Here is a 23,142-nt window from a genome sequence, read left to right as displayed (position 1 = left end):
CCTTGTTAAAGGGGGCTTCCAGATTCTGATAAGCCCCCCGCCCGCAGACCTCCACAACCACCGGCCAGGGTTGTGGGGATGAGGCCCTTGTCCTCATCAACATGGGGACAAGGTGCTTTGAGGGGTCACAGACCCCCAAAGCATCCTCCCAATTTTGAGGGCATGTGGCCTGGTACGGTTCAGGAGGGAGGGGGGGCCGCTCTCTTGTCCCCCCCTCTTTTCCTGCAGCCTGCCAGGTTGCGTGCTCGGATAAAGGGTCTGGTATGGATTTTTAGGGGGACCCCCACGTCAATTTTTTTTTATTTGACGCGGGGTTCCCCTTAATATCCATACCAGACCTGAAGGGCCTGGTAATTGAATTTGGGGGACCCCCACGCTATTTTTTTTATTTATTTCTTTATTTTTTTTTATCAATGACTTTCAATGAGTGTTCTCTGTATTACGGAGCCGACAATTCATAATAGCTGCGAGTGATTTTAAAGGACTTTTTTTCCTGCATAAATGACACTTTGTGCAGGGACAGTTCTAAGCACCAGAAACATGCGCCCCTTCACAGGCATACTATAGACACCCCCCACTACGAAATTTAAAGGAATATTACACTTTTATTGTTTCACTTTAATCATTATTAAAATTACTGCTCCCGAAAAAACTTCAGTTTTTAAAACTTTTTTTTGCATTGATACATGTCCCCTGGTACAGGACCTGGGTCCCCAAACACTTTTTAGGACAGTAACTTGCAAATTAGTCTTTAAAATTAGCACTTTAGATTTTGAACGTTGGAGTCCTATAGACTTTAACAGGGGTTCTAAAGTATGCTATATACTAGCTCCGTCGAATCTTCTTTATACATTCGACAGACACCATAAGCCTTCAAAGACAGATTCGACCGTAATTCATGTGGATTTTCGGACAAATGCAATTTTTGAACGAAAAACGAAATAAATAAAAACGAATTTCGGGAGTAACTAAATAAATTAAGTTTTCGGATGAAAACGAAATTCCGAAACAAAATATTTTACTCTGCACATGTCTAGTTTTCATATACGCTATCACAGTTAGAAAGTGCAACCTATTTTCCCAACCAAGGCTACTCATAATTGTATCTGTATATCTACCAAGGACCACTGCATTTACAACCTGTGTTGTGTGGGCTTGATAAGCTCTATTCACCTTAGAACTGAAATCATGATACCTAATGCCGTGTACACACGACCGGACATTTTTCGACGGACTAGGTCCAACGGAATGAATCCGTTGGATATTATGATCGTGTATGGGCTCCAGCAGACTTTTTTTTCCCCAAAAGTCCGACAGACCTAGAAATAAAACATGTTTCAAATCTTTACGATGGACTTGAGTCGAAAAATCCCTTAGTCTGTATGCTAGTCCGACGGACGAAAACCAATGCTAGGGCAGCCATTGGCTACTGGCTATGAACTTCCTTATTCTAGTCCGGTCGTACATCATCACATTCGAATCCGTCGGACTTTGGTTCGTTAGGAAAAGTCCATCGGAACTCAGCCTAAAGTCCGTCGGGAAGACCATCGGACCTAGTCTGTCGAAAGGTCCAGTCGTGTGTATGCGGAATTAAAATTGAAGTCACATCTTGACTAATGCTGACCATACACTGAGAATACACTGATCAGCGGCTGCAGCCAATTGGCTGTAAGCTGCCAATTGACAAATGTTTTCCATCAGTTAGATTGACTCCTGTCAAGCAGAAACACCCATAGATGGTTTGAAATTTGGCAAGTGACCGATAAAGCATCCAAATTTTTGATGTATCTCGAGGCAGCTTGAGCCCTTCTTGGGGTGAATAGCGTTGATGGAGTAGGAGCAGGGTATGGGGTATAGTGTTGATCTTCAACTAGATTTAATTCAGAGCTGCAGGGCCTGGGCATTCCTGAGACCATGCACCACAGCTTCTTTCTCTTTCTCCCCTGCTGAACCGGATAGTGTGGCAGGATGAGGAGAGAGGAGGTCTGCTCATTGGTTCTCCTAGAAGTCTGCACTAAGACCCCATTCACACCTGAGCGTTTTGTAGCTTGACGCCTGAAGCTACAAAACGCTGGAGGGGAAAAAATCCATTATTCTCAATGGAGATGGTTCACATCTCCATTCCAAGTCGCCTGAAGCCCTACGCCTGAAGCTCAAACAAGTTCCGGACCCTTTTTTGTCACGCGAATCGGGCTGATTTGGGCACTTTTCTTCTTTTAACTTTGGCGACCTTTTGCCCTGCACAGTTTTGCGACAAAACGCGGTAAAAAACGCAGCGAATCGCGGTAAAAAACGCCGCAAAAAACGCTTGAAAACGCTATGCTCAGGTGTGAATGCAGCCTAAGATACAAGTCAGATTTCAGGCATCCTCTGCATCAAAAATTTTATTTTTGATAAGATAATCCCAATAGGAAATCACATTTAACCTATTCAGCCCCAGAAGGTTTTACCCCCTTAATGACCAGGCCATTTTTTTACAATATGGCACTCCGTTACTTTAATTGACAATTTCTCGGTCTTGCGAAACTGTACCCAAATGAAATTGATTTATTTTTTCCCACAAATAGAGCTTTCTTTTGGTGGTATTTGAACCCCTCTGCGGTTTTTAGTTTTTGAGCTATAAACAAAAAAGAGCTGCAATTTTTGAAATAAAATTATATCTTTTACTTTCTGCTATAAAACATATCCAATAAAAAAATTTAAAAAATCAGATTTCTTCATCAATTTTAGGCCAATATGTATTCAGCTACATATTTTTGGTTAAAAAAAAAAAATCCCAATAAGCATATATTGATTGGTTTGTGCAAAAGTTATAGCATCTACAAACAATGATATATTGTTATGGAATTTTTATTTATTACATTTTTTTACTAGTAATGGCGGCGATCAGCAATTTTTAGCAGGACTGTGACATTGCGGCGGACAAATGGGACACCTAATTGAAACTTTTGACACTTTTTTGGGGACCAGTGACACTAATACAGTGATCAGTGCTAAAAATATGCACTGTCACTGTACTAATGACACTGGCAGGGAAGGGGTGTAGACTGGGTGCTCTGACTGCGGGAAGACAGAGATCTTTATCTTCTCCCCTGTCAGATCGGCGTTCTGCCTTGCTCAGAAATGATTGCGGGTGGCCAGCGTACATCGGGTCCCTGTTCCTGCTGATTGCCTCATCCTCTGTCTAATCAGTGCACGATCGCACCACCCAGTGGCAACTGCACGAAACAATGTACAGGTACAGTAAATGTGTGGAAGGCCATCCGGAACTGGTTAACCGGTTCCTGACTGGCGGGCACCGATGTACGTTGGCATAATGGCACGGCTGGGCAAATGAGCGTACCTGTACCTCCCTTTAAATTTGCAGCTGTGCCATTGCATGTGCACCGCTGGCGGCTCGCGCGTGCGCCGGCTGGGACCTCCGTGAGTAGGTTTGCGGGTCCCGCGGACTCGATCATAGCGGGGATACCAGCAATCGCCTCACGGAGAGAAAGAACAGGGAGATGCTAATGTAAACTAGCATCCCGTTCTACCTAGTGACAGTGTCACTGATCTCTGCTCCCTGTGATCGGAAGCAGAGATCAGTGACGTGTCACACATAGCCACGCCCCCCAACAGTTAGAAACACACCCCAGGACACACTTAACCCTTACACTGCCCCCTAGTGGTTAACCCCTTCACTGCCAGTGTCATTTACACAGGAATCAGTGCATTTGTATAGCAGTGATTGCTGTATAAATGACAATGGTCCCAAAAATGTGTCAAAAATGTCCAATGTGTCCGTCATAATGTCGCAGTCATGAAAAAAATCACTGATCGCCGTCATTACTAGTAAAAAAAAAAATTATTAATAAAAATGCCATAAAACTATCCCCTATTTTGGAAAAGCTATAACTTTTGCGCAAACCTATTAATAAACGCTTATTGCGATTTTTTTTTACCAAAAGTATGTAGAAGAATACATATTGGCCGAAACTGAGGAAAAAAAAGTTTTTTTAGAATGTTTTTTTTATTTTTGGGGGATATTTATTATAGCAAAATGTAAAAAATGTGGGTTTTTTTTCAAAATTGTCGCTCTTTTTTTGTTATAGCGCAAAAAATAAAAACTGCAAAGGCGATCAAATAGCACCAAAATAAAGCTCTATTTGTGGGAAAAAAAGAACATCAATTTTGTTTGGGAGCCACGTCGCACGACTGCGCAATTGTCAGTTAAAATTACGCAGTGCGAATCGCAAAAAGTGCTCTGTTCAGGAAGGGGGTGAAATCTTCCGGGGCTGAAGCGGTTAAAGGGATGAAGGCCCAGCAGTTTTCCTCATTAGAGCTTTGCAGGAGCTGCAGCTGGTTGATAAATATGAAGCCACTCCCATTAGACTCACTTCTGAACATGGGCACAGACAAATGCACAGGGATTTCTTCAGAATAACAAAAAGTAAGAATCTACAACAAAGTTTGTCAAAATCTTTGTAATGCACATACTGTAGATCACCCAGAGGGGAATGTTTTTTTCTCAAAAAAAGTGGAGTTACTTTTTAAACTTTTGAAATTGTTTTTATTCGTTTTACAAAATAGACTAATACAATATAGTATACGTTTTTACATTGATGAGGCTATCAAGAATGGTAAAGGCATAGAATAGTAACAAAATTGAGGCATAGCAGTATAGTCCCATATTTCAGTCTGGTAGTACTCGCAACCGTTGAGCTATCCGGGAACAGTCCACAGTTTTAATAACCACCAGTTTTGACTCAAAATGAAGAAAGGCATGCATATAGGCGTCTAAAGCTGGCTTGAGCCAGTCTTTTCACCGAAAAGTCCAGTGAGTATAATGCCTTGTACACACGGTCGGAAATTCCGATGGAAAAGGTCCGATCGGATTATATTACGCAAATTTTCCGACAAAAAAATCAGATCGGACCTTTTCCGATCGTTTATAGAGAATTCCAATGGACAAAGTGCCACGCATGTTCAGATCAAATTACGAGACCAAAGCTATTGGCTACTAGCCTCTACGTAGTCCCGTCGTACGCAACGGATGTCACCACGTTCCGAACGATTGGATTTTCCGACAACTTTGTCCAACCGTGTGTATGCAACACAAGTTTCGGACAAAATCCGTCAGAAAAAATCTGACGGATTTTGTGGTCGGAATGTCCAACTGTGTGTACAGGGCATAACCCTTTTTCAGGAGTCAAACAGAAGTGAGGGACTAACCTAGGGGAACAGACGCAGAATGGAATCCAATTTTTTTTTAATTCGGGGACCCAAATAGAAAAATTGTTACAAAACCCACTACACCACATTGGAACCCAGAAGAGAATTACTACCAAAATGTCAGTAAAGCCAAACAAAGATAAAGAACCATGCTTTTCACCATTTCTGTAATCTTAAGTATATAATGCTATATTTTATCCTATATAATTTTCAACATTTTCAAGCAGTGGGGGGGTCTCTCCAACTAAACTACCTTATCTGTGTAATCATCACCCCCCTCCCCACACTCATACCTTTTATGTGCCCCAGTCTTCCATATGTGGCTATGTATCAGCCATATAAGTTTAATTATTGCACAGATTTTAATACAGAAGGTTGTGTCGCTGGTGGGAATATTTACCACATTTTTCATCCTATAGAAAGGAACACTGTCTGTGATAAATTAACTACATTATAGGCTTTGGCTGAAATTGCAGCAGAATACAATGTGAAGCATATATAAAGTATGCTATATTGCTTGCCACTGATTCGGCACTTTGACAAACTAGGCTATGTTTACTACACAGTAGTGGCAGCCTGTTCATAGAGGGCGCATGGGCGCCACCTCCCCTATCCATGCATTCGGCCCCCTGATCTACATATAGGGACACTGGACCATGGATTCCATGGGGGGGGGGGGGGGTTAAGCATGTGATTAGAGCCAGAGGCTCTAATAGGCTTAAAAAAGGATAGGTTCGGGGCGCAGAGCACTGCGCTCCAAGCCCACCCAGTTGTGTGACAACAGCGAATGAATATTTAGGAAGCGGGTTATAAGACCCATTTCCCAATTGGCCAAAACACCAAGCGATCCTATTGAACGCCTAGAAGCCGGAGTGGAAGACCCACCGACCCACCAGCCACCACTGAATTGGCTAACCTGCATCAGCGCTCCCCAGTTTGGACAGGGGAGGGGTTAAAAAGGTTGTCCATCACGCGGGGGGAGGCACATTCCCCGCATTTATTTCCCCGGGGAGGGTGGGTGGACTGACTCGATTCAATGGTTGGCGCCCCCCCCAAATTATCGTGCACCAGCCCCCACTAGTGGAAACCCATCATAAGCACTAATACAATATGCAGCCAATAAATTTGTATTATGTTGTAAAGCTGCCAGAATTTTAACAAATCATAAAATCAACTGAAAAAAAAACTGTTTCTAAGTTTACTTTTTCATCATTAATCATTTGTAGCATTTTACTTTTCTAGCTTGGAAGGTAACTATCTGAAACTTAAGGACATGGGCATTCTGCTTGAATTATTTTCTGAGATGGATCAGTTAAAGCATTTAGAGTAAGTGATATCAGCTCAATATTTTATTTTAGCACTTTACTTGCATTATACACAGGATACTGTTTAGGTAAGTTAGTCATTTTGGATTTTCAGGCTCTGTATGTAAAATGTCAGCTTAATCTTTTTTAATTTCCTGGTAAGAGTTACCAGTGGAACCCACACATGGAAGGATCCATTTTCATTTTGATAGTTTTGAAAATGGACGTGCCATTTCTAAGATGAGCTTGAACTTGAAGTTTTAGGGCCATAGAGCATGCCTAAATGTGCATGGCTTTGTAAAAACGTGGGCAGGATTGGTGGACCTGGGCAGGGTTTGATGCCTGCTCTCCAATGTGTTCTGCTGATTTTAAAGTTGTAATGGATAAAATAAGTTTGTGTCAACAAATTCACCATAGAGATGGTTGTATATATTTTGATCCTTTTTTCCTTGATTTCTATTTGTTAAAAATGTATGTATTATCATTGTACTGTATGTGTCTGCTTTGTTCATTTTTCGTATTGAGAAAATTTCCAAATACTGTATGTCATTGTCAGGAGCTCTCTTTGCACTTCTCACTCATTCTTTTCATCAGTGGATAGCTGGCTGTTTGATGTCTAGGCGTCAATAGTAAATAGGCAGCCTAACTCAATTTTTGCAATAATGGGTGTTATGAAAAAGCACAAAGCAACAGTAGGCGCTGCAAGACCATACATTTCCTATGTGATGTGATAACAATGTAATATATGAATTATGAGAAATAATTGAAAGCTCAACTCCAGGCAAAATATAAAAGACACAAAAAAGCCAGTGGGTTGCCTACTTTTTTCCTTTCTATTACTCTTCTTTTCTCCTAACTATTTCACCTCTTTTTCTCTTTAATGCATAGATATTAAACCACCATAAAAATACAGATTGTTTTGTGTTTTTCAGCCTAAGCAACAGTGAGTTAAATACGATAAATATTCTGTCACTGGTAAAGTCAGCTGTTACACATCACAATATCAGAGATATACAGATAACGTGAGTAATATTAGTTCTATACTAATGACCGCACTTCTATCGTTTTTTTTTTCTTTAAAAAAAAAGTATTTATATTCCACAACTTTTCTGCAGGAGGGACACTTCTACAGCTGTCTTCTCCACAGGGTATTGCAAACCACAGAGGTAACATTATTATTATGTTATACTAGTGTAATAAAAAATACTTTTTTTTTAGATATCCTTCTCTTATGTTGTCAAGCAAAAAATTTCCCATCACTATGACATTTTCTATCCTATACTGCTCGTTCCTCAGGTCACTGAAATGTGTAGATTAAAGAAGCCTTTCTCAACCTTTTTAACATGGAGGAACCCTTCAAATATATTTCTGGTCTCAGGGATCCCATATTTATTATTACTATAGCTACAGAATCACGAGACAATTGTGTGATGGTCAGTGGGAATGAGTGCTCCTAAGCCCTTGTACACACGGTTGGAGAATCTGACGGAATGTGTCCTATTGGACTGTGTTGTCGGATAATCCGACTGTGTGTGGTATGCATCGGACTGATATCCGTCGGACCCAATTTTCCAACTTGTTGGAAATATTTCCCGACAAACTGGTCCGATCAGACATACTCCGATCATGTGTAGAGAATTTTGATCGGACCAAGTGCCACGCATGCTCAGATCAAATTTCTACATCAAAGCTATTGGCTACTAGCCTGAACGTAGTCCCATCGTAACAAAATTACGTCATCACGTTCTGAAAGATCGGATTTTTCGACAACTTTGTCCGACCGTGTGTATGCAACAGTTTCGAACAAGATTCGAAGGACAAAATCCAACGGATTTGGTTGTCGAAATATCCGACCGTGTGTACAGGGGCTAAGATTTGTGGTCAGTAGGAAGAATCCCCATATTACAGACAACTTAAAACAGGATTGTAAACTGGTGGCTCGCCAACTGTTGCAGAACTACAAGTCCCATCATACCTCTGCTTTTTCGAGCCATTCTTGTAACTGTTAGCCTTGCAATGCCTCATGGGACTGACTTGCAGTTCTGCACTAGCTGGAGGGCCGCCAGTTTGACACCCGTATCTTAAAAGATCTTTGATGTCAGAGGTTACAAATCTGAAGGGCAGAAACTACTCAAGGATCCCCTAGCAATCTATAAAGGAACCATTAGGCTGGGAAAGGCTGGAGTAAAGTATAACTAAAGGCAAAACTTTATTTTATTTTCCTTTTTGGATAGAGTAGAGAGGGATTAGAACACCTGTAAGGTTCTGTTTGCTGTCTTTGCCCCCGTTAGGGAGATCCACCCTCTCTTTTTGTCTTGTTTACTATTATCACTAGGTGTGAATATGAAAAAACATTCTAAATTTTGGGTCGTCACTAGAACAAGAATAGAGGGCAAATTTTCCAATGGGGATGCTAATTAAACCAGCTGTTATTTGTACCTCTTGGACACTCCAGTGTTGACATTTTCACTCTTGAGGTCCAATTTCATTTTCAGCAAATCTGAAAAGGTCCCACTGTTGACGTTGGACCAGACACATCCAAAATTCCAGCAAAAGAAGCAGAATTTCCTGTTATTTTTTTTCTGTGTTCCTTGGTTTAACATCAATGATCCTCCCTTCTTCACAATGTCTGTATGGTTACTGCCTGTTCCCCCCGAGGTTAGAAAACATTTTTTTTTTTTCGTCAGTTTCTCTGCTTAGTACAATTAATGAAGGTGCTGATGTTGTATATTGCTGTATGCCATTTAATGAGCAGGCTTTTTATACCTTTGTGGTGTCCCCTCCTGTGTACACAACTTGTGAATATTTTAAAAATTGTTGTCAGAAGAGCCTGGCATTTAACCTAGCATTTGCAAACCTCAAATACTGTACAATTTTAAGCCTGCATTCTTTAAGAAACATGGCCACTTTAAGAGAACCTTACTGCCTTGCTTTAACAAGAATTGGGTTTATCTGGCAAAACTAGGAGAGCTGGGAGGTGAATATAATGAACTAATGTTTACTTGCAGCTCTCCTCCGGCCAAAAAGGCTCGAACTGAAACTACTGAGAAGAACGAGATAAGACTAAGGTAACATAAGATATTTATTAATCATAAGTAAAGCAAAATACATTTCTAATTTACGTACAAGCATACTATACTATAATATGCTATAAATCCTATAGTAGAGTTATACCTTTCTGTGAGTAAACTGTATTGAAAATATAAATAGATTCAGCTACAATTTAATTTATATAAAAGGTTAGTAATGATAGCATCAGGCAGATTATGAGCAAATATTTTATTGATAAAGAGAAAGCCTGGATATCTGAAAGATCAGGATCGGGAAGATTCAATGTGCAGTATGTGTTTTTCAAAAATTATTTTGCAAAATACCTTATTTTACAGCACTGCTGGGCACTCACATGACCTGCCGACACTCTCCTTCCCCAATCCAAGCACTACAGTGGGAGGGGCTGAGATTCCCCGCTGAGGTCATCCAGGAGGAGAGGAGAAGAGCGGCAGGAGCTCACGTGAGCACCCAGTGGAGCTGTAAATACAGTATTTTGAAGAATAATTTTCAAAAAGCAAAGATACTGCATGTTATATCTTCCTGTAAGAGAGGGGATTACAGGATTTCTCAGTAGTAATTTTACAGCTATAGTCAAGGGAGTGGAGGGGAGGGGCAGGGAGGAGATGAATCACACATAGACTCCCGGGCTGACAGGCAGGGAGGGAGGGGAAGAGAGGATAGACCGAGGGATGAGGGAGTAACATAAACTGACCACGGTATCATGGACCAGCAGCCATGATTACCTAGGTCAGTTTACATAGGGGGACACAGGAACAGGCAGGATCAACCAGGTTTTTTAGAACATAGAGGGGACAAATGACACAAGCATGATGCTGTGTTTTCTGCTTTAAAGGATCAGGATCATTTTTTTTTCTTTTTTAGGTTTACAATCACTTTAAGCCTAGTTTGGCAAAATTTCAAGGGTTGCAAAATTCATCCTTTGTAATCTATGAAGACGACATGATATTGATTTAATAATAATGCCTAATTTGCTGACAACTATACTGTTTTACATAATAAAAGGTATATTTAATTGTTTGACAGCAAAAATCTGTCATCATGGGTCCAGGACTAGACTTCAAATCTTTGTTTTCCTAGGCCATCATTCTTGGGCCATTTACTAGCCACACAGTTCTGTATTTCCTATAAAAGTAATGTACAAACCCACAGCTGATGAAATGAAAAAACTAAAGTAACCCACAAGAAATGGAATGATCACTATACTTGACACAATTTTATGCATTTAAAGATGGAAAGATGTCTACAATATACAACATTATGAAAATATCATATTATGAGATACCAAAAAATAGGAAACACCAATAATTTATTAAGCATCTAAAGCTGGCCATACATTGTTCATATTTCAGCCAGTTCCTGATGTACCTGCTGAAATTTGGTTAGTGGGTGGCCCTTTAGCCTTCCTCCCTGAATCTTTCGACTGAAAAGTTGAAAGATCCACTAGGAAAATTGTCAGCTGAACAGCAGCCGCATTCAATCAGATGCAGCCCCTCTTCCGATGGACATTTGTCCATCCACGTTTTATAGCAGGGATAGAGCAATCAAGCTAATTTCTTTTGCTCAGCTGCCAAAAACAGCAAGGTATTCCAGTTTTAGTGACACAATTGGATGCAAACCAGGCTGCCTATTAGCATACCTACCAACTTTAGAACTGAGAATGAGGGACACTTGAGAGAGATAGTGACCTGTGGTGCACATAGCACGCTGCAGCAAAAAGTGGATGTGATTAAATTATTGTGGCCTGGAGAGGACAATATTCCTCAACACCAGGGGTGTTGCTTTAATTGTAAAAAAACGGAGGCACCTTTGAGCATCCCAAGGAGAGTAGTAATTCAGTGCGGTAATGCGGTGACCTTACTGTTAATATTAGGAGGAAGTTAAGATTATGGTTAAACAAAGCCCAGGCCTTAAAATATGCTTTCATTGCAGTTGCACAATCAAGAGTCTCATAGACACATAAAACTCAGCACAATGATTTAGAAAAATATGACATGTTTACATAAAATATTCTTTTGTGTACACTGTAACACTCTTAAAGAAGAACTTCATTAAAATAGTTGGGGATATCTTAGCACCTAACAACCAGCATTCGTAAGACAGTGAACACATTGGTGAGAACTTTGTAATGTACAGTATAGCTTATATAGTGCAAGAATTTGTAAGGCAGTGTGCAGGGATCAGGGGTATGCAATGCACAGAGTGGATGTGTCAGGAGTACATAACGCACAGTGTGGGTGTCAGACTTAAGAATACATAAGGCAGAGTTCAAGGGTTTGGGGTGCAAAATGCATATAGTTCAAAGGTCAGGAGTGTGTAACACACAGAGTGCGGCAGTCAGTGCTGGGTTTAGGAATATATGACAAGCAGAGTAGAGGTCAGGGCTAGATAATGCACAGAATAGCGGACCGGGTTGTGTAATGCATAGGGTTTGGAAGTATAAAACGAAAAGAGTGCAGGAGTCAGGGGTGGGTAATGTAGAGTGTAGGGGTCAGGAGAATCCAAAATTTCCCCCTCCAAAAAAGATTCAGCACTATCCAGCAGAAATCCCCTTCGCCCTCTAGCCTTATAAGAGACCAAGGAGTTCCCCACCTCTCAGCTATGCATATACACACACTTGCATACATGTGGCTGTGGGGCGGGGAATGCTTCCGTCGCATATGTTTGTCAGTCCGCAGTGACCACTTCCCGATGGCATAGCTCAGGCAGGTTCAGAATTAGATCCAAACAAAACCGAGCTCATCATTTGAAGGAATGGAGAGAGTCAAAGCTGCTACCCTTCGGCCCCATTAATCCTTAATCCATCTCTGCCGCCATACACCTATCTACTAAATTCTGTAAATGGCAGGAGGGGAGTAATGATATGAGCATTCACTAGTTCAGTTATGCTGCAACTCACAGTAAAGGCTCATATTGGCATTTTCCATTCACATGCATTTTCCATTCAAACGCATTCCACTGCATTTAAATTGAAAATACAGTGTACGATATGAAAAGGCTGCTTTTGTCTTTTTTGTTACTGCTGCTTAAATGCATCTCAGTAGGACATGCTGAGTCCAGAGAGATCCAGCAAAATGCAATGCAAAGCAGGTCAAATATAGTCTCTAAATTGACATGTTTACTGCTCCTTTAAAGTTATAAGGATTTTTCTGACCTGTGCATTGAAATTGCACCTCAAATACAGGAAAACAAGACTCATCGACATAGGACCTAACACAATAAATGCACATGACCTGTCATTTTGTGCCATTGCTAATCATTTTCATTATGCAGAACATTATCTTTTAATTGTAGACTTAAAATGTGCTTTCTCAGCTTTGCATGCTTTGTAAATATAATTTTATTTATTGATGCTCTTTTTTTGTTGTTGTTTCAGTCTTCAAAACTGCAACCTCACTGGCAAAAACCTTCCTCAGCTGATTCGCATCCTTACTAAATTGAATCTCTCCTACTTGAAGTATGTTACACAGTAAATTATAAACCCAACAACATTATCTCTATTTTGCTATGATAAGTGCATCAGCCAAAGGGCAAATACAAGACTTTAACACAAGGGTGGGGGAGTTACTCATACTGCAGGAAGTATGATAGACCAGTAGCTATTTAATAGAGCTACAAAGACTCTGTACACCAAATGCCAAAAAAGTCAAAGAATAACTTAGTTCTAAAATACAGTTCATTCAGAATTTTATCCATTTGCGCCACAGGAGCCAAGAAGAACCTTTTTTTCCTATAGAGCAACTGATGTCCAGAAAAAAATATTAAACATAAAAAAAAATGTTTTAATAAAACACCCAGTATTTTAAAATTCCTAAACCTGTAGTTGATATCCAGAGAAAAAAAAACAACAACATATGATTAAAATATACCTTTCTGATCCCCAAAGGCAATTAAACAATTCCCTGGATTAGTGGTGGTCAACTTCCTTTATGTAGAGGGCCGCAATTGCGACCCCAGCCAAAACCAAAAGTGCCACACATAATATTTAACAAATGTAATGTTGCAGAAAGCTGTCTTAGAATGCAGGAACAAGGGATGGTAATAAGTGACTACAAGCATGCAACAAAAGATGAACAGAGACTGAAGGTATACTACATGAGGAGGTCAGAAACTATAAACATGATATAGGAATTATTGAAGATTGGGGGCGTGCTTCAGGTAACAGAAACTGAAGACATGTTACATGAGAATGTTTACTGCTATTACAGACCCTTGACAAATCAATGTGTCTATCATGATCAGGGGTCAGGCTCAAAGACCAGTTGCTATACCAGTTGTGGGACTACCACCGACCAGCAGAATAGGTACACAGGCAGTCACCCTGGCAGATGACGCAGGCTCACCTGAGAGTCTAAGTACTAACTGGTGTTCACCAGAACTCCTGATGGTGGAGATGGATTTAGCTGCGTGTTAGTACCAGGTCGTGGTCCTCAGGATTGCCCCACCAGGAGGTGAGCAAGCCAAGATCCAGTAGTGCATAAGCATGTAAGGATCAAACAGAAGCATAGTCAGTAAACAAGCCAAAAGGTCAGTAACGACTAGTTGCAGGTTGGGATCAGGCAGAAGTGTAGCCAAGCCAAGGGTCAATAACGAGAGGTAGCAAAATATGGATGACAGATGGCAAAATATGAAGTGTAGAGACTTGCCTTAAATCAGAAAGTTCATGGGAGGAGCAAAGAGTTCAAGGTTCAGCAGACATCAAGGCACAAGGTAAGGTTGTCCAATGAATCAGACAGGGCGCTGTCCAGCATCTCAGGTAGCTTAGTAAGAAGAGTCATCACAAGACACAGCAGAGGTTCAAGTCCAGGCCCTGACAATGTCCATATTTTTACTCCCTATGCCCCCATTTAAAATGACTTGTGCCACATTTGATATTTAGCACTACGAAAGATTAGAAGAAAAAATAGCACAACAAGACAAAAGTGAATGGACACCACAAAAAAGAAAGATACTGTAAAATAAATACCCCCAAACCATTTACATACTAATAGCCAGTCTAAAGAATATTTTGCTGTTACTGGCTTGATGAGGCACCTAAACACAGACTACTACTATCTTTAAGAGCACCGGGGGCCACATAATAGGTGCCAAAGAACCCCATGCCACTCCCCGGGCAGCAGGTTGGGCACCAGGGCACTTGAGCAACATTCTGCAATGTTTTTGGGCAGTTTTTTTTCCTTTAAGTTTAAAATTGATAGACATGGCTTTTCTTAAGCAAGCAAACTATATAGCAGTATGAAAGTGAATCTTACCTAAGCTCAACTGCTATATCCAAGATTCAGATGCTACAGATCGTTTCTCTGGCTAGGGCGTTTGACTTCCAAAGCAATAAGTCCAAAACATGTTTAGCCGGCCACTAAGAGTGCTCTTGGAAAAAATCTTTATTGGCTACATATAAAGTGATACAGTATCCAATATGCTAACATATTTCGGCTTACACAGTCTTCCTCATAGCATGCTATGCTATGGTGTGCCACGAGGAAGGCTGTGTAAACTGAAACACGTTAGCATCTTGGATACGTAGCCAATGGATATTCTTGGATATGTAGCCAATGAAGAATTTGTTCAAGAGTACTTCGGGCTATACTGTGTATCTGTGCATTTTTCTACTCTACCCAATGCTCCGTATCTACTTAAATTTGTAAACCATAAACATCTAAAGAATGGATATTGAAGTACATTAATAATAATAATAAAAGTAAATACATACTTTGTTTAGCCCAAAATATTAATTAATCTTCTTGTTCAAATTTATACTTCTCTGTAGATATATTACAGAAATGTCAACATTGCCCACTTAAATCTAAGGAATTATTACTCACCTTTTTGATCTGTAAGCTTATTTATGAGCTTCTTAGCTGTCTTAGTTTCAGATATTAAGAACTGACATGTGCAGGATAAGACTTGGAAGAGGGACACACAATAAAACCTTAGGTGAGGATTAAAAAACTTGTATTAAAATGATGTATCACCAGAGGAAGATTTTTTTGGTTGATTTTGGTATACCCCAACGATAATAGTTTGGCCATAGTATGCCCCCCAACTAAAGTGCTCATATGAATCAAGCTGTGTATAAACAACAAACATAAAATTGGATATCAAAGTGCTAAGTGCATCTTATAACTGTGAAACAAATTTGTACCAAAAGTGCTAGGTGCATAAAATAAACGTAAAACAATTAGAACACACACAGTAATCTGACTGTCAAACAGATTTGCATCAAAAGTGCTACGTGCATATAGTAAACATAAAAACAATTGGAACACACACAGTAAACTGACTGAGTGAACAGAGTCCAGTGAAAATATCAAATATCAATATAAAGTGACTCCGTGCTTGTAAAGTGCATAACGAGTCTTCCTCCACACAGGTGATTCCACGTGTTAGTGTACACACTGGGTAATTACCTCCCCGCTGTATAAAATACAGCGTGTATGCAGCCTCCTCAAAGATACACCAGGAATCAGAAGGGGGGGGGGGGGACTTCAATTCCTGGTGTATTTTTGAGGAGGCAAGCATGGAGTCACTTTTTTTTTTTTTTTTTGCAAATCTGTTTATTGGAATTTAGACAGTGAACAAGCAACCAAAAGCAAAACAAAACAGACAAAAACAAAAACAAAAACACATACATTGGTCACGATTAGTGTTACAGGCGTGACGTGTAAAGAGTTGCAATATAAGACAGTGCGTTACATACAAAACATGTCGGAGAATTCAAGGCATCTCACCGGCCACAGAGAGCCGTCTCCATGTGCAGTAGGACGACTCGGGACTAAACCACGCTACTCAGATATATAACATTTCCACTGGTGCATATTCCTATTTATTAACAAACGAAAATGCGTTAAGTAGGCTGTGGGTCTGAGGCCGTGGAGGCATCCGCCAGCCAGCTGGACCAGACCTTGTTATATTTTTGCGGGCAACCTCTATTAACATAGCAGTCCTTGTAGAGAGGCAGGCTTTCGTTCACCAATTTTTTCCACAGGGAGAGAGGGGGAGTGGGCTTACGCCAGCTGAGCGCAATGGCCTTGCGGGCATAGAAGAGAAGTAGCCCAGCTAGGGTGCGCCGCGCCACAGTGGGAATTAGATGATCTAGCAGGCCCAGTATGCAAGTTTCTATAGAGAGTGGGAGTGATATGGAGGTGACCTGTGTAATGACCCCTAGTATCTCCTTCCAATAGTCAACAATGGCTGGGCAGGTCCAAAAAATATGAATGAAGTCCCCCGGTATTGTCCCACAACGCCATGGAGTCACTTTATATTGATATTTGATATTTTCACTGGACTCTGTTCACTCAGTCAGTTTACTGTGTGTGATCCAATTGTTTTTATGTTTACTATATGCACGTAGCACTTTTGATGCAAATCTGTTTCACAGTCAGATTACTGTGTGTGTTCTAATTGTTTTACGTTTATTTTATGCACTTAGCACTTTTGATACAAATTTGTTTCACAGTTATAAGATGCACTTAGCACTTTGATATCCAATTTTATGTTTGTTGTTTATACACAGCTTGATTCATATGAGCACTTTAGTTGGGGGGCATACTATTTCCCACGTTGTGCTTGGTTATTTTCATTGATATATTTGATTTCAACTTTAACAAAATAGTCTTTTGGGGCTGGTTCTAAGCTTTCTAACGTCATCACACACCATTAGATTACACTCTATTAATTTTTAATAATTACGTTTCTTTTAGTTCTAATCTAGTGCTCCACTCTTCTTGGAAGCGCAACACTACTCCCCTTTTCTTTATTATCTGACTACATGAGTAGGTGTCTCATGAAAGTGTTTGCGGCATCCAGTTAATCAGACTATTACTCCCTAATTCCATATAGAGCGCAGGAGCCCATTTAATATTTAATAGTTTGGCCATAAACACACCAGGCACATACCAGGCTAGAGAGACGGAAGATGAAAGTCTTTACAGGGCACAGCGTGGAGATGTCTGTTATTAGAATTGTCCGCTTCTACATCAAATAGAATGCAGCTGGCCAAAGGTGCAGGGAAGTGCTGCAGACCAAACCCAATCCATTATCAAGCTCTCAAGAATGGCTATGCACTTTTCAAGCACATTAAGCCAACCACCCCACATATTGAACGATAAACAGCATAGTCCTATCATTTTTTGTGTCTATTACAGTTTATCTGGAAATCCTTTTGGAAATGTTGGATGTAAGAAGCTGATTAAAGCCCTGCCTAAACTGCACATTGCTGGAGAACTAAAGTAAGATATCTGAGCTATATCACCAGAAATGCTCATAAATAGGACATTTGGAAAGCTGTTGATTTGAAGTCCACTTAAGGTTTTGTGGGTAGATTCTGAGTAGGGATCAACAGAGTGTTTTTGGTGAACATTAAAATCTGTACTTCCAGGTATATAATACAAATATAGAATAATGTGAGCACAATCTGAAATCATGGGCAAGCCTCCACAAATTTAAGTAGAACTATAGACAAAACGTTTTTCTTTTTTTTTCATTTGGATAGAGTAAGGGAGGGTTATAACCCCTGTAAGGTTTATTTTTGCCATCTGTGTCCCATTGGGGAGATTCCCATAGCCAAACAGGAAGTGAGAGGGAATCCCTGCAATTTAATGGAATCTCTTGGGGACCCCAGGTCATCAGAACTAGTGTCCCCCTTGGAAGATTTCCTCTCTACTACTTTTCGTGGGGACAACCCAAAATTTGGGTTTTCTTTAACTTTCACTTTCAATGATAATGGTAAACGGGACAAATAGAGAGGGTAAATCCCCCCAATGGGGACACAGCGGGCAACATAAACTGACGTGTTCTAATCCATCTCCCCTCCATCCAAAACTAAAAAAAAAGTTTTGCCTTTAGTTATACTTTAACTATATCAAAAGAGAAAAGAAGAGCAAAGTGGCACCTGTCACATACCAGAATAACTCTATTGGTACAAAATTGGTTATACAATACCACCCTACACCGAAGGGAAAAACAAATAAAATTCCCCTATACCAATCCCAATGTATATAAAATGAAACAATGTGGCATATTGTTAAAAACTATCAGCACTGCAGCCACTGGCAAGTACATCAGATTTTCAAATTTGAATTAGAAAAATACAAAATATACAATCTAATAAATATCTGTCTTATTACAATTTTACAGTGCCTCGCAGTTGTAACCAGATCAAACAGTAAAATCTGGCAAATTCCCCTTAACCAGAGCTTTGTTTAAATTGGCCTTTGCCATGCAGCCAAATAAACATTAAAAATGTCAATTCTAAAGCTAGGGATCTGAAGTGATGTCACACCCTGTCATCATATATGCAGTCCAATTATTAAAGAAAAAAGGTCAATTAAAATGTTTAATTTTATTGGTTGCAACTTGTTTTTAAGGCTGAAAATTATCTTCTTTAACCACTTGCAGACCGGACCAATTTGCTGGTCAAAGACCAGACCCCTTTTTGCGATTCGGCACTGCGTCGCTTTAACTGAAAATTGCGTGGTCGTGCGACGTGGCTCCCAAACAAAATTGACGTCCTTTTTTTCCCACAAATAGAGCTTTCTTTTGGTATTTGATCACCCCTGCGGTTTTTATTTTTTGCGCTATAACCAAAAATAGAGCGACAATTTTGAAAAAAACGCATTATTTTTTACTTTTTGTTATAATAAATATCCCCCAAAAATATATAAAAAAACTTTTTTTCCCTCAGTTTAGGCCGATACGTATTCTTCTACATATTTTTGGTAAAAAAAAATTGCAATAAGCGATTATTGATTGGTTTGCGCAAAAGTTATAGCGTTTACAAAATAGGGATAGTTTTATAGCATTTTTATTAATAATTTTTTATTATTTTTTTTTACTAGTAATGGCAGCGATCAGCGATTTTTATTGTGACTGCGACATTGTGGGGGACCCATCGGACATTTTTGACACATTTTTGGGACCATTGTCATTTATACAGTAATCACTGCTATATAAATGCAGTGATTCCTGTGTAAATGACACTGGCAGTGAAAGGGTTAACCAGTGGGTGGCAGTGTAGGGGTTAAGTGTTCCTAGGGGTGTGTTACTAACTGTGGGGGGGTTGGGCTTTCATTTAGTGAACACTGATCTCTGCTCCAATCACATGGAGCAGAGATCAGCGTCACTAGTTGCTAGGCAGAATGGAGAAATGTTGTTTACACAGCATTTCCTCCATTCGGCCGCTCCGTGAGACGATCGCGGGGATGCCCACGGCGATCGAGTCCGCGGGTCCCGCGACCGGACTCACGGGGGTCCCGACCAGCGCGGGAGCGCGCCGCCGCCGGCGCGCTCCCGATGGCAGGGCGGCATTGAATATTGGACGTACCTGTACGCCAATATGCCTGCCCGTGCCATTCTGTCGACGTACATTGTCGTGCGCTGGTCGGGAAGTGGTTAATTTTGAATAACTAATATGGAAAATGTAGTCACACTTGGACTGTGGTGTACATGTGCAGTTCTCATGGCTTCTACTATTGTTCCTCATGCTCTACAGATATTCAGTGTCATTGCCAACCATCCATGTTTGTAGGACTTGACTATGTATAGACATGTCTGTTGTGGGTCAGGTCAGCTATGACCAATAACGAGAAGACTTAGGATTGGTTCACACCTACCCTGTTTCCCCGAAAATAAGACCTAGCGTGATTGTCGGTGAGGGCTGCAATATAATAAGCCCTACCCCGTTTCCCCAAAAATAAGTCTTACCCTGAAAATAAGACCTACAAGGACTTTAACTAGGGCTTATTTAGGTGGTAGGGCTTATATTGCAGCCATCACCGTCAATCACGCTAGGTCTTATTTTCGGGGGAAACAGGGTAGACATTTTTGGGTGATTTTCTGCTCTAAGCTTCAGCTCTAAAAATGCCTAACAAGACAAATCCTATTCATTTCAATGGCCCCTGTTCACATCTGAGCATTCTGTCGCCTTAAACAAAACGCCCGTTGCTCAAAAAAGTACATGAGCTTATTTTTTGGCAGATTACAGGTGTTTTTACTGCTTTCCATTGGAGACTTGTCAACTTCAAAACGCCTGTCCAAAAATGTTTCAAAAAAGCACACGAAAAAACCCAGGTGAAATGCCCAAAAACGCCTGTAAAATGCATAGATGTGAATGGAGCCTTAGGGCCTGTGTCAACAAGCTTTTGTTCACAACAAATCTGCTTCTCTTAACATACAAGTCAATAGGAACACGAAAGCCTCTGGAAGCTTATGGATGCAGTTTAGAGGGAGGTTTATTGCAAGTCAACTGTGAATGAATTTTGAATGATCTCAGAAGTATCTCAAACTGATCTCGAATACACCTGAAAGCACATTGCACTTTTTTATTTCGCCCAAGCCCAAAGTCCATCGATGGACCTTAAGACAACCCGACCTACCAGCATAGGCTTCTTTGCATGATAACCTGCCTCGTAGATTGTGCTGGTGTAGCATTTTGTGGAGTAAAGTGACATCCTCTCAGCTAATAAATAAAACTATTGCTTCTGTTCTAGTCTCAGCAAAACACAGATATCAGAAGAAGGAGTATTACAGCTCAGCTCTTCCATGCAATCCTGTCCCCACATAAAACTAATACTTGCCAGGTAAGAACATTGAATAGATCATTTTTACCTAGCCTACATGAAAGAGACTCCGTGGCATCATCTGTGTACAGAACTCCTCCAGGTTGCCATACTGCATTGAATTTTTTGACAGCTTTAGAAAATTGCAGTGGCTTCACAATGAAATGGAAATTTAATTGTTAATAACAATACAATACAACGCATTCTATGCTATATTATTTTTAATGAAAATAAATATTATCATTTAATTGTAAAGAGATTTAGGCTGCATTCACACCTGAGCGTAGCGTGTTTGAACGTTTTTACCGGCGTTTTGTCGCGCGACAACGAGCGTTTTGTCACACTACAACGCGCGACAACGAGCGTTTTTTAACTTCGGCGTTTTTTTTCAGCCAATAGGAAAAATATTTTTCATCTGCTTATTTTTTCTTGAGCAGATACAGCGTCAAAACGCCCGTAGAAACGCTCGTTGTCGCACTAAACGTTCGAATCGAGCGTTTCCATTAGTTTCTATGGGAATGAAAACGCCCAAATCAGCCCAATTCGCGCGACAAAAAAGGGTCCGGAACTTGTTTGAGCTTCAGGCGTAGTGCTTCAGGCGACATGGAGTGGAGATGTGAACCATCTCCATTGAGAATAATGGATTTTTTCCCCTCCAGCGTTTTGTAGCTTCAGGCGTAGGGCTACAAAACGTTCAGGTGTGAACGGGCTGTTAGGGTTTGAATTTGATAGATATGTGTGAAGTAGAAAAACTCTTTAGCATCTGACCGCAATGTTATTTCCGTTATCCTATTAAGTGTATGCTAATTATCAAATTGTTTAAAAACCAAAATAAAATTTTTGTATAGTTTTACTTTTTTGTATTTTATATGATTAAAATACAGATTTTACTGATACTGCTCTGCTTTTGTGTCCATTATTTTTTTTCTGTTGCAGCAGTTTCAACCAAACAGCGGTTCTTCATTTCACTACTACTAATGATAATGACGGCCAACGAGATATTAGGTAATGTTTGCAATATGCTAAAGAAAATAGTCTCTTTGTATTTCATAATATATTTAATCTGGGCTTTCCTTGACCATGCCTTGTTCTTCCTTCTACTCTGCTGATTTTACTTTTAGATAAACTTGGGAAGAGTTAAGTACATCTGGCAGGTTCTTATTGCTGTCTGTGACCCTGGTGGGTAGAAATGGCACAATATAAACCTGTGGAGGTATATCACGTTCCAAAAGTGTGTCCAAAAGGAACAAAATGTTTTGGCTGTATTTCAGGGCCGTTTTTAAGGCAGGGCAAAAGGGGCAGCTGTCCTGGGCCCTGTCATTGTTGTGGGGCCCAAAGCAGCTGCTTCATACTTGCCAACTATCCTAGTTTAAATTCCCTCGCCCCTTGAGGTTTTAGTTCTGTGCTGTGTCCCAGATGACTTACCTGGAGACCCTGTGTTTACATGTAAATTACCGGCTTTCATATGTAAATAGAGGCGGCCGGTGGCATTGATATGTATATCATGCCCCCTTGAGGTCATATCCACAGTAATCTCTAGCAACCAATCAACAAGCAGAAATCATGTGGTGTAACCTCTAGCAACTAACCAGTGAGCTGTAATGTGTTCTAGCAACCAGTCAGTGAGCGGTAATGATACACTGAAACCTCTGGCAACCAATCGCAATAGCTGCCTGATCTGATTCAGTAAACTGATTTCGAGTCTAGCTGCTATTTATTGTATGTCTCAGAGCAGGTGGAGAGCGAAACTGCATGGGGAGGGGGCCCCCAAGAAAAGTTTTGCCCAGGGTCCAATCAATATTAAAGATGGCCCTGCTGTATTTGGGCGTTAATGAAAAATCGTGTTAGCAGTTCTGGTTGATAGAGAAGAGTAATGCCACGTACACACAATCGAATTGTCCGCCGGACCACAGTATGCCAGACAATTCAATTGCGTGCGGGCTCCAGCGGACTTTTTCATCGTAAAAGTCCGGCGGACTTAGAAAGTAGTTTTGACTCAAAAT

The 23,142-nt window shown here is 40.5% G+C and overlaps 1 protein-coding gene across 2 annotated transcripts in view; it reads left to right on the top strand.

Annotated features, from left to right (window-relative positions):
* NLRC5 (NLR family CARD domain containing 5) overlaps positions 1-23,142 on the top strand; it is a 286,405-nt gene that overhangs the window by 89,160 nt on the left and 174,103 nt on the right. For both annotated transcript variants that reach the window (XM_077454771.1, XM_077454764.1), the window contains 8 exons: positions 6,454-6,537; positions 7,448-7,537; positions 7,631-7,681; positions 9,524-9,583; positions 12,961-13,041; positions 17,729-17,812; positions 21,071-21,160; positions 22,076-22,144. In XM_077454771.1, the coding sequence (XP_077310897.1) occupies positions 6,454-6,537; positions 7,448-7,537; positions 7,631-7,681; positions 9,524-9,583; positions 12,961-13,041; positions 17,729-17,812; positions 21,071-21,160; positions 22,076-22,144 (609 nt within the window). The remainder of the gene's footprint in view (positions 1-6,453; positions 6,538-7,447; positions 7,538-7,630; positions 7,682-9,523; positions 9,584-12,960; positions 13,042-17,728; positions 17,813-21,070; positions 21,161-22,075; positions 22,145-23,142) is intronic.

This window comes from Lithobates pipiens, unplaced genomic scaffold (assembly GCF_037356315.1).
Source record: "Lithobates pipiens isolate NorthernLeopardFrog02 unplaced genomic scaffold, aLitPip1_a1.2 Scaffold_10, whole genome shotgun sequence".
In the NCBI taxonomy this organism is placed as follows: Eukaryota; Metazoa; Chordata; class Amphibia; order Anura; family Ranidae; genus Lithobates; species Lithobates pipiens.
This window is presented reverse-complemented; position numbering and strand designations above follow the sequence as displayed.